Source organism: Nannospalax galili, unplaced genomic scaffold (assembly GCF_000622305.1).
Source record: "Nannospalax galili isolate Female #2095 unplaced genomic scaffold, S.galili_v1.0 scaffold996, whole genome shotgun sequence".
Taxonomy (NCBI): domain Eukaryota; kingdom Metazoa; phylum Chordata; class Mammalia; order Rodentia; family Spalacidae; genus Nannospalax; species Nannospalax galili.
The window spans coordinates 2,709,602-2,721,377 of record NW_008339436.1 but is presented as its reverse complement, the minus strand read 5'-3'; the positions used below and the strand labels follow the sequence as shown (position 1 = coordinate 2,721,377).

Sequence of the window (11,776 nt, the reverse complement as noted above, 5' to 3'; positions counted from 1 at the left end):
AACCCAACTTGCCAACCTATTTATCCATCCACCTACTAAACTATTTATCTCCATTTTCACTTACTTAGCCATCCATCATTCATACAAACATCCATCTATCCCTCTTTTTATCCATTAATCCATTCATTCACGTACCAGTTTACCCATTCAGCCATCCAACCATCCATCTACCCATCCAACACTCACTTAACTCCTAACTTTATGCCAAACACCTTGTACATGCCACTCCAAATACAGAGATTAACGAGAAACAAGAACTCTCCATCAGGATATCCACCATCTAGAAGAAGAAGCAGGCTTTACAAAGTGCCATTTATGTGGCATGTATCCTGGGTGAGATCATCAAGAGTGTGATGTAGGGAACTATGTAGAGAAAGGAGCTTTGGAAAGCCAAGAACAGAGGACATCATCGTGGAATAAAATGGGAAGGATAAAGCACAGGTTGGTTTTCCTGAGGTTAACAGGAAGGATGAAAGAATAAGTGGGAAGACCAGGAATAATTAGGAGGCTTGGGTCAGAGGGAGGAAATTTTTTCATAGTAAGTGTATTAGTTGGTCGTATCATTCAACAGTATCATTTGCATTTCATGACATAGGAGAGAAAATGTCAGTTGAGCACAAAGTATTCAAACAAAAGTCCATTAGATTCTGCAAACATTTATGAAAGCCTGCTGTGTGCATACACAGAAAAAAAAATGCAGCCTTGCCCACCAAGGTTATCCAGGCTCAAAGATGCTGGGTAAGATAACACTGCTGGAGGATGGATGGTGTGATGTTGTAGGTCCCAAGGGAAGAATGAGTTTCCCTCTGGCAGACAGACCTCAGCAGATGTAGCATTTTAGCTGAGCCCTGAGGATGAGGAACAATTAGAATATGTAGAGGTCAGTGGAACAGCATGAATTGAGAGAGATGAAGCTGAGATGTCCCCTGGAAGACCTCCTACAGCCTAAGGATAATCACACACAGGGCTAGGACCAGACCCAGAGGACAGGTGATCTGAGGGATGGTGGCATAGGGATAAGAAGGCATTGATTCAGTCATGAAACGAGAAATAGGCTATGGGGTTTAAGACAAGATGGGGGGGATTGCTCAATGGGTAAAGAGCTTGCTGCTCAAGCAATAGGGGGTTGAGTTCAGATCTCCAGCACCCACATAAAAGCTGTGTACAGAGGCATCTGTATATGTAATTCCAGTGTTTTGGGGGTGGAGACAGGTCGGGGAGAGGGTTATGGTTTGCTGGTTAGCTGGTCTAGCTGAAACAGGAAACTCTAGGTTCACTGAGAGGCTCTTTCTCAAAACACTTGAGAAAGTTGTGTTGAGTCAGGTGTGGTGACACAGTGCCTTTCCAGCACTCGGGAGGCAGAGGCAAGTAGATCTCTGGGAAATCGAGGCCAGCCTGGTCTACATAATGAGTTCCAGGCCAGTTGAGGCTACTGGGAGACCCTGTCTCAAAACAAACAGCAAAAATAAAACTTGTAGGATGAAAAGTGAAGGGAAGACACCGGAAATTGATCTTTGGTCTCCACATGCACATGCATGGGTGCATCTGCCTACACACATGTGTACACATACACAAAGAATTGATGAAGGGCTCAGAGTAGGGGAGGGGAGGTGCCCTTAGTGACCCAGGAGAGGGAGTGAACCCATCCAAACTGCAATTGTGGTAAGTTGAACCTCCACAAGGGAAATGAAGCCTAAGTAACCTTTTTCCTGATACTAACACTGTAAATGAGTGCTGAGGCCTGTCCCCATCCCTCAGGGTCCCCCAGAGGTAAGGAAATGGGGATGGGCCAGCCTAACCCTGAAGACAGGATCCTTCCACAGGGCCAAGGCATTTCTCTTTTCTGGACAGATTTGGAAGACGGAGGATGTGAAGATGTCTGTTCCTGGGCAGGCAGTTACAGAGGAGCCGTCCACTCAGCTTCCGAGCCCCAGAGGTACCTGCAGGACTTGCCTTGTATTGCCCTCCTGCCTGTCCCTCTCCCAACTTTGACCCCAGGGATGCAGCTCCTCCCAGGTTTCCAAAGTTTAGGGAGGCCATCGAAGCTCTGGAAAGTGCCACCAGGATTGGATTGGGACTATATTCATCAATTCTGCATCGCTAGGATCAAATACTTGAGATAAACAGCTTAAGGGAGGAAAGATTTGTTTTGGCTCATGGTTTCAGAAGTTTTAGACCATCGTTGGAGGGAAAGCCAGGTGACAGGAGTGACTCCATCTGTGGCAGTTGGAGTGTAATGGGGCAGGTGTTTTCATTCAGCAGACAAGGAAACAGGGATCTAGACCAAGAACCAGCAGTGTGCATAACATTCAAAGGTGTACCCCTCACGACATTCTTCTGCCGACCAGTTCTCAAGTCATAAAGGCTCTATAGCCTTCAAAGCAGTGCCACAGGCTAGGGACAAAGCATTCCACACATGAGCCTGTGAGGGACATTTCAGATTCAGACTATGATGGGTTCAGTGAGAAAACAGCATCCTGCAAGTTTCTAGTGGACCATGAAGCAGCATGAGATGCCCTGCTGAGCCCTAGCCTGGTTCCTGTAGGGTGTTGGGTCCTGTGGTGCTTCTTGAACTTATGGATAGTGGTGTTGTAGTGGGTGTCAAGGGCCCCTGGGCTTCAGGAGAGAAGAACTTGCTGGTCTTCTTTGAGGCTCTCTATCTGCCTTGATGGTGCTTGAAATCCAAACTCCTCAGCCCAGGACCTGAATGTGGCTGGATATTTGCCTGGACAACCAGGCTGTGGGCAGAAGGGAGGGCTACTTTTCCAGTAAGGAGAAGGTAGATCCATCTTGCTCTGTATGCCCCTTTATCCCTCTCTCCAAGGAAGAGCCTCAATGTGGATCTGGAATCCTCTGCCTAAGCATCAGCTAGGGGTTTATTCCAAATGTACCCCCCAGACTTCTGCCTCAGCCCAACCCACTGAAAAAGTTCAGAGTTGTTGGGCTGGGAATGTCTAGCAGGTGCCCAGGTAAGTCTTGTGTGCACAAAAGCTCCAGGGGCATTCACCATCCAGTGGCAAAGCCGCCTTCTAGTTGTGGCATGTGACACTAAAGTGCAAAAATCTGTCCTGCCTTCTGCCATCTTGCCAAGGCTGTCATCACAGAGTTGAGATGGCAGAGAGATGCTCTACTGTAAACATTTCCTATGTATTTACTTTTCTCTTGGCAGTCCTGACCTTAGCCAGGTGCCCATCTTAGAGAAAGAAGGGAACTGAGGTGCAGAGAGCCTCAAAGTTATCCAATAAGCTCTACTTCATCCTCCCCTCGGCCACTACAGCAGTCACAGTAACCCTAACCTCCGATTCCTCCACATACCACCACCAGCCCCTCCACTACAAACACAGGCATGGGCCTCATCATCGAAGTTGTTGTTGCTCCACCTCAAGCTGCCCAATCGTCCTTACCACCATTACTTCCTCCGTGGCAACAAGCCTTCCCTCTCAGCTCTGTCCTCAGAAGATTCCAGCCCAGAACCAAGATGTCTTTCTTGAGTTCCATAACCAAAGGAAACATATTATTCTGATCTGCCAGGCATTTCTGGTAGCTCCCAAGAACTACTGATCATCCACAGGAGAGGCCTTGCCCAACCTGAGAGGGCTAGCTTGGGCATATAATATCTACTTTTAATTACTTAACCTCGACAGCATATTTCCCACCACTCTGGTTCATTTAGCCACCTATTCATGAATTTGTCATATAAACATACACGTGTGTGTACTGGGCTCCTACTACAGCCTATGTTCTACATTGAGAATCCCTTCCTCCAACATTTCACCATAAAGGGACTCTTGTCGACAGTCTGGGTTGATCCAGAGTACAGACATCACCAAAACCAAGAACTGTGTTCACCCCAGCATCCTAGTACCACTGGGATGCTTGGAGACCATGAAGAGTTGGTACATTCTCAGAGAGAAACAAAAACACGTGACTGTGCTCTGACGAGCTCAGTGATTCTTTGAAGAGCAATAGTCCAACTCCCTCCTCTATTTCTGCCCATGGGAGAAAACCAGCACAGGGCTTCTCTTCTCTAGGCTATATGTGATGCAAGTGTCATATATGCCTGCATGATATTGCATGCCATGTTGGCCTTGGGATCAACAGCCCCCTTCTGAAGCTATTAAAATCCAGTATGCAAAGGTACGAGCTCAACCCATGATGATGGATCCTCAAGAAAGGATGCTAGGTGGAGGGTGGAACAGGGCCTGGCTGGCTGGATGGATGGAGAAGAGGTACCTCAGAGCCAGTCCATTTGTTCTGGACAGGCCAGTGGATTCCCAGGCTTCTGTTTAGCCTTGGAGTCTGAAGAATGACAAGAGGCCCCAGGCTATAGACCCAGTTCCATTCCCACAGCTTGTATGTCTCCTCTGTCAGCCAAAGATATTTCCTGTGATTTTGATCTTATAGGGTATTCGGACAGAAAAATTACTAGACACAAACAGGAATCCACTCTATGGGTGTGGACCATTACTGTCAACCTTCAGACTTCTAAGAGTTTCTTCTCTTTGAACAAAGTGACCGATGACATTAAGAAAATTACAAGATAGTTTTGGGCTGACAGTAAGTCCCAGATCTATATCCTTCCCCTGCTGTCTGTCCTGGCCCGAGGTGACCACTGACCCACAGAACTGACAGCCAGGATTGGGGCTATAATTTAAGAAAGGATCAGGATGAAATGACAAGATGGTAAAAATAAATCAGACTGAGCCTCAGTTAAAATCAACAAAATTGAGAGCAGATTTGTAAACCTAACCCACTGGAGGTCTCTAGGAAGGCAGTATGCTGTTTTATCATATTGCTCAAAGCCGTTTTGTTGGAAAGGGATCTGTATTAAGCATGACACATGAATATTTGCACATGTGTCCTCTTGGTGTGTGTTATTGCATCCTCTCAGATGTCTTCAGGGGCAAGAAAGGAGATCTGTAAACATATTGAGGACAGTGCGTTTGCAGGCAGATATAATCTAATTTCTTCCTGGAATCCATTTATTTGTCGTTTGTGGTAAGGACCAACCCAGCTGACTGTGATTTGTTTCAGAAATCACCCCCTAGATTCGGACTCAATCTTGTGCAGGAAAAACATGACTTGTGCAAGAATTTCAAAATGTTTGACTCTGACTGCAGTCAGTGTCCCCCACTTGCATCTCCAGATATCCCCTGGTACAGGGGCCTGTCTGTACCCATAGGTGGCCACATCAGGGCTGCTGGGGCTGGAGCATCATTTGGGCCCTGAGTGCAATGAAATGGCCTCACAGGGGCATGCCCACTTTCTGTCTCTCCATCTCAACCTTCACATTGAAGGAATTACTGTCTGTCCCCAAATGTAGTCATTAAAATGAGTGAAGTAACAATCATTGAGTTATATTTTTTGAGAAAACGTTCTCAGCATTTAATTATTGGTTGGGCGTGAGAGGATTTAGCTAAGTTGATAATGCAGACTTTATGTAATTTATTTTTACTAGGCAATTATGGTCTGCATTACACCCTGGCAGCAAGGTATTGTGGGGCATCTTATTAAGCATAAAGCCAGTAAACACTGATGAACAATTTTGCTGAACTAGGCATGCAATTTAGAAAGCAATAATACACAAATCCAATTTGGCACACAATGGATACCGTGGCACGTCAGCACATGTAACTATCACAGCCTGCAAATTAAATTGGGACGGCCCTTTTTGCAACAGCACAGGCCAAGATTAAATATATTTTCCCTCTCAATTTAACAAGTTGCTGACCACAAATATAAATATGTGTGTGTATATGTGTGGTCCTCGGGATGGGTGCACATGGGCTTGTATGGGAAGCCACCGGGTGCTCTAACTATTCACTCTCAAACTCTGCACAGGTCACAGGTGGGAGAAGAACCTTGCCCTGAGCCGAGAGTTGGATGTCAGTGTTGCTTTGAGTGGCAAACCCAGTAAGGCCAGCTCAGCAGTGACAGCTCTGGCCATGTCTAGGTAAGAGCAGTCACATTTCTCCAGGTCTCCAGTAGAGGGCGCTACAGCCAACCTAGCTAAGAGTTCAGCAGCTCTGGGCGAGGTGATCAGACTCAGGAAAGCCACCTCATTACAGTAGCCCAGGCAGGCCCACCAGATGTGGTCTGCAGGTAACCTGTGGCCACACAGGGTCTTAGGAAATGTTGACTTTTGCTGCTTTTGACTCGTGTGTGCTTGATTGCTATCTCATGAATATGCATGAATTAATAAAAAGAAATGCAAAATATAGGGAAATAGATCTTGTATTTTTATCTTAAAGAGGGCCTTTTGTTCTGAATCCCACTTGCGATTATAACATGCAATATGATGGCCATCCCATATTAACAGAAAATGCCTTTTGAAGCCCCTAAAGTAATGTAGAGTAACGTCAAAGATGACACTTGGTTTCATTATTTTAGTAATCGTAGGTGACCCCGTGGCTGTAGTTATGACCGTTAACCCTGCTCTGTACCCTAGGGAGTATAGTCTTAGGAGCTGCTGACTTTCCAGAGCCACCCTTCCTCCCTCACTGGCCTGGGGTGGACCATGCAGGGACTCCTGGCATGGAAAGCACACAGTGTTCTGGATACTGGATTGGCCTAGGTGGTATCGGCATGGGTATGGGCTAGGGGAGGAGAGGAGAGCTGCCCTCTTTATTGGAGAACTCGTCTTATGCTTTGCCAGGGCCACAGGCTGCATCTGTCCAGGGCAAGAGCCTCTCCTGAAGCTACTGCTGGAGAGATGGAGGGGGGCCTCAGCCAGCTCCCCAGAACCTCAGCCTCCTCCAGTGCTTTGGGACCTATGACCTCACTGCTCAAAGCTCCCTCCCCACCTTGGTCCATCCAGAGTTCCTTTCTTCCTCTCCCTCCCAAACTTCAGGGTGTCCAGGACAGAGGCCCCGTGATGCCATTTGTCAAGTGCTGGCTAGGATATGTGGGTCTCACAAGTTGGCTTCCAATGCTTTTGTCTTTTCTTTTTCTTCTCAAGAAACCAGACCAAGCTCTTGGTGGGCGATGAGAAGGGGAGGATCTTCTGCTGGTCTGCTGATGCATAGAAGGAGAAAGGCATGGGCACAAAGCCGGGCAGCCCTGGGGGCATCAGCACAGGCTGAAGACACGGAGGTGATGTGTAGCTTGGGCTCTGCACCCAAAAGCAACTGTCTTTCCCATGATTCTCAAGGAAGGAGCCCTTGATGGTTTGCACTGTGTACCTCAAATTATATCTGTGACCCACAGGACTTCTGTAGGAAAGATTCCAATATAAAGTCGTGCTGGAAACTGGCTTCCTGGCAACAAACTGCACAGGAAATATACATGTGACTCAACTTACCAAGAGCTTATTGTACTGAAAAAAAAATGGGATTGGCTGATGGAAACTGTCCTGTTGTCTTTATTTTATTAAAATGCTGTTTCCAAATGTAAGGCTGCTTGAGTTTCACATTGTCCAGTTCATGTCATATGCTCTCTTAAAAAGACAGGAAGTAGGGGAAGGCTGTAGAGGTAGCTCAGCAGTTAAGAGCACTTGATGTTCTTCCAGAGAACCTAGACTCGGTTTCCAGCACCTACATGGCAGCTAACAACCATCCATGACTGCAGTTCCAGGGCGTTCAACACCCTCTTCTGGCCTTTACTGGCGTTATATGACATGGATGCACTTAAATACATGCAGGCAAAACACTCACAAAAAATATGTTTAAAAAGTCAGGAAGCTGAGTGAGTGGTGATGCTGAAGCAGGATGCTGCTCAGCCATGGGACACACACAAATGACTGCTTCCTGGCACAGACACGGGGGCATCAGGTTGGCAGTATGCTCAGCTTGGTATACAGCTGAAGCAGTGGTGGGTCCCAGGTAGGCTGTGCTTTGGCCAGCTCTTCCCAGAATCCATCTCTCCATGGAAATCAAATGCCCCCATCCTCATACTGATTTTGGAGAAATTTTAAATGAACTCAAACTGAGGAGACTGCAGGTACATTCGGGGAGGGTAAGCTTCCTAGTTTCAGTTCCCTTCCCAGAGGTATCCTGTCTAGAGCCCAAGTGGGCGTACAAATCTTCTCCATATTTCTCCAAGCCTGCAGAGGCCCTAAATGAATGGCTATCCCCACTCCATTCAGCTCAGGCCCAAGGATGGCAGGAAAATGAACTTGATGTCTTATGGCTCACTTTAAGTGAGTCTATTTAAAGATAAATATTAAGAAAGGAGATATGGTGTGTGGCCATGTCAAACACAGAGCACAGTTAGGACATTCTGATTTATCTCTGAACTTTGAGGGCTTTGCAAAAGGGAAACTGGGGGAGGAGACGCTTCTTAGGTCCAGAGCACCCCTCCCTGGCTGGGGAGGGCTCTTGTCTGACCCTGGATCAGGCCACCTCCCACACTGTCTGCATACACTATTAGCAGACAGTCCATTTGCAATCCCTCGTCAGTCTGGGACCGCAGCAGAGGACCATAAATATAATAGCAGAGAGCACGGCTCCCCAGGAAGGCTGAGAAGTATGCCATAAATCTCAGGGCTGGCCCGCTGTCATTTTTCAAAACACAATCCATAGTATTTACCCAGGGTTGAATTTCCTTTGGTAGAGACAATGGGGAAATGAGGTTGGGTCTTCTTGCTAGAGTCTTGGGACTAAGATGTCAGTGCAAACAAATCGGACTAGGGGGACCTGGAGAGATGGCTCAGCGGTTAAAGAGCACTAAGTGCTCTTGTAGAGGTTTGATTCCTAGCACCCACATGGTGGCTAACAACTGTCTGAACTCCAGTTCCAGGGGATCTGCTGCCTTCTTCTGACCTCTGTGGGCATTGCACAACATGGGTGCACTTATACATGTAGGCAATACACTCATACATAAAAATAATAATTTTTTTTTTTAAAAAAAACGGAACCTGTGGTAGAAGAGCTTACAAAAGACATCTCATGCTCTAGGGTAGGGACAGGTAACATTCTGGCTGCCTGTCAGCTTGAGCTGCCATAAAACTACCCCAGATTGAGTGGCTTAAATGACAGAAATGTATTTCTTTGTAATTCTGAGGCTGGAAGTTCAAGATCAAGGTACAAATGGTTGGCTCCTTCTGGGATTCTCTCCTGGACTTGAAGATGATTACCTTCTCCCTGTGTCCTGTATTCTTTTGTGGTCTTTCCTCTGTGTGTGTCTGTGCCCTACTTTCTTCTTAGAATGACACCGCTCATAATGGATTTGACCAGCCCTATGACCTCGCTATAACTATCGCTGAACACAATTTTATTTCCAGATACTAGGGATGGGGACTTTAGTATATAAATAGTTCAAGGATGAAATGCAGTCCTGATTGAAGGAGATGGCACTATAGACTAAGAGCTGGGCGGCAGAGGTGGCTTGACCCTATAGGAATGGTGAGGCAGGACTCTGGGAAGAGAAGCGGCACTGGCAAAGGCCCAGGGCACACTGGGCTGCAGGAAGGACAGATGGGCCAAGGTGCAGGCAAGGTAGAGGTTGTTGCTCTGGTCCAGGAAATGGAGTAGTGGAAAGGAAGCGACAAACAGCCTGAAAGCCACTGTCGGGTCCAAACACCCACCTCTCCACGTGTGGAGTAAGATGGAAAGAAGGTGAGAAGAAGCTGGAAGAGACATGTGACGTGCGTGCCGGACCAAGATGTGGCCAGGGGTGGGGGTTGTGGCATCCAGGAGCTGATAGAGGGAGTAGGAGGGCAGGGAGGGGGCTGCAGGTGCAGTGAGCCCTGGATCAGGAAAGGCTGAAGAGCTGGGTAGTCCATGTGTGTCAGGGAAGATCTGGTGATCACCTGGTAACAGCCTCTTTCGTAGGGCACTGTTTCGGCAGGGACCTGGGTGCCCTCCTCCAAGCTGAGTGCGTGTTACCTGCAGGAAGAAAACTGCTCTGTACCCATACAGAAGAAGGCACAGAGATCCTAAACCCTCACATGTGTGGCTGTGCTGTAGGCCTATGAGACATCAGAAGTCAAGTCTGCGGGGGCAAGCACAAGCAGACGAGGACCAGGATGGAGCTGGGGTGGAGAACTGTGGGTCGGTCCGCCTGAGGCTGAGATCAGACACTCACAGCAGCTTTGGTGGCAGAAAGCTCTTGCTGGCCATAGTGGTTTCAGACATTCAGTCAGTTGGTACTGGGGCTCTAGGCCTGTCAGTGACGGAGGGAAGGCAGGGCAGGGCCCTGGAGAGTGGATGGGCAGGAGCTGACTCAGCACCACACTCGTAGCAGAGGGGAAGGTGCTGTGTGGCAGGGCAGGAGTCACAGCTGCAGGAGGCTAGGACAGAGGACCACACATATCCCTGCCAGCTTGCGGAGGCCTGAGCAGGGGCGACAACAAGCCTGTGGGCACAGATGGTACCCGAGACTGAGATATAAATGCAGGTTCAAGCAGCAAGTTGGGGGCAGAACCTGGGGCTATTTCTGGTGTCTCCACTTTCTGTCAACTTCAACCTATCTTTATATTTGTAAAATGGGACTCTGGTGTCTGTGTCAGGACTTGTCATGAGATTGAAATAATGCTTATTTTATAATAAAATGATATAACACAAAGTACATTATATTATATGATATGTTATTTATCTATCACACAAATATAATGAAAAGCTAGGAGATGGAGCCAACAGCAGACTGTTGTCTGTCGCTGGCATAGTGCAAGCCTTCACCTTATCACTTATCCATTAACTCACTAGTGTGTCTGGCTGAGCCAAGCCCTGTAGAGCCCCAGGGACAGAGCCGTTCTGGACCTGAGCTAGAGAGAGGCACAGGAGGCCGAAAGCAGCAGGAGTGAGGACAGTAGGTAGCTGCCCACTCCTGGCCAGACCCCTGCAGGGGTACATACTGGGCTTCCCGAAATACCCTGGAATGAAAGCAGGGTTCTCAGGCTCCAGGACCCACAGGATCTGGGTCCATCGGTATGGGGTGAAAGCCATAGTCTTGGTGCTGTGCACCAACAGTCCACTCTGCAAGGAGCAAGGGAATGTATGATGACAGGATGGGATGAGGAAGAGGCATTCACTTCTGCTGCCTAGCTGGCCAGCTGGCTTGTGGCTCTCTAGCCTCTGAGGTCAGGCACCCCCACATTTCTCAAACTGTAACCTGCTGAGCTAGAGCACAGCAGACATGCTGGCCTGCTTTTCATCAAGACTTCCTAATACCTGTGACACCAACCCCAGGCCCAGACCCATCTCAGTTAGTGGCAAGGGTCTCACTCAACCCCACCAAGAGCACCAGCTCCCCAGGGAAGTCTCACCTCTGGTCATCTTCCCAGGACATGCTGCGGCCCAGTGACATGTCATAGGATGCACTCTCTGTATGTGACATACTGTGAGAGGCCAGGGAAGGCAACCTTTGTAGTCAGACACTTTCTTACTATGGGACTGAGGTGAGCAGAGCTCTCAAATGGCAGTGTGGAAGCACAAAGCTGTCATGACCACGGGCACCCAAGTCTTTCTGGGAGCCGGCTTCACCCTTTGAGGCTCCCCCAAGGCTCAGGCCAAGCCCACCTCTGCATTTCAAACAGCCTAGCTTTACCTGAGACAAACTCACACCAAGTATTCATAGTGCACAGGTTAATTCAGTTTTAACCAAGCGTTTGTAGTCAAGTGTGGTAAATTCAAATTCCATGACCTGGGGCTCGCGACATGGCTCAGCAGTTAAGAGTACTGACTGCCCTTATAGAGGGCCTAGCACCAATATGGTGGCTAACAACTGTCCGTAACTCCTCTTCTAGGGGATCGATGCCGTCTTCTGACCTCTGTGAGCATTGCGTGACATGGGTGCACTTACATACATGCAGGCAGTACACTCATACACATTAAATAAA

At 48.0% G+C, this 11,776-nt stretch overlaps 1 protein-coding gene across 3 annotated transcripts in view; it reads left to right on the top strand.

Moving 5' to 3' along the window:
• The window catches only part of Wdfy4 (WDFY family member 4), a 274,936-nt gene extending 267,563 nt beyond the window's left edge, over positions 1-7,373 (top strand). For all 3 annotated transcript variants that reach the window (XM_029564047.1, XM_029564048.1, XM_029564046.1), the window contains exons 61-63: positions 1,852-1,936; positions 5,842-5,953; positions 6,959-7,373. In XM_029564047.1, the coding sequence (XP_029419907.1) occupies positions 1,852-1,936; positions 5,842-5,953; positions 6,959-7,025 (264 nt within the window). In that variant the 3' untranslated portion in view covers positions 7,026-7,373. The remainder of the gene's footprint in view (positions 1-1,851; positions 1,937-5,841; positions 5,954-6,958) is intronic.
• The last annotated feature ends 4,403 nt before the right edge of the window (positions 7,374-11,776 follow it).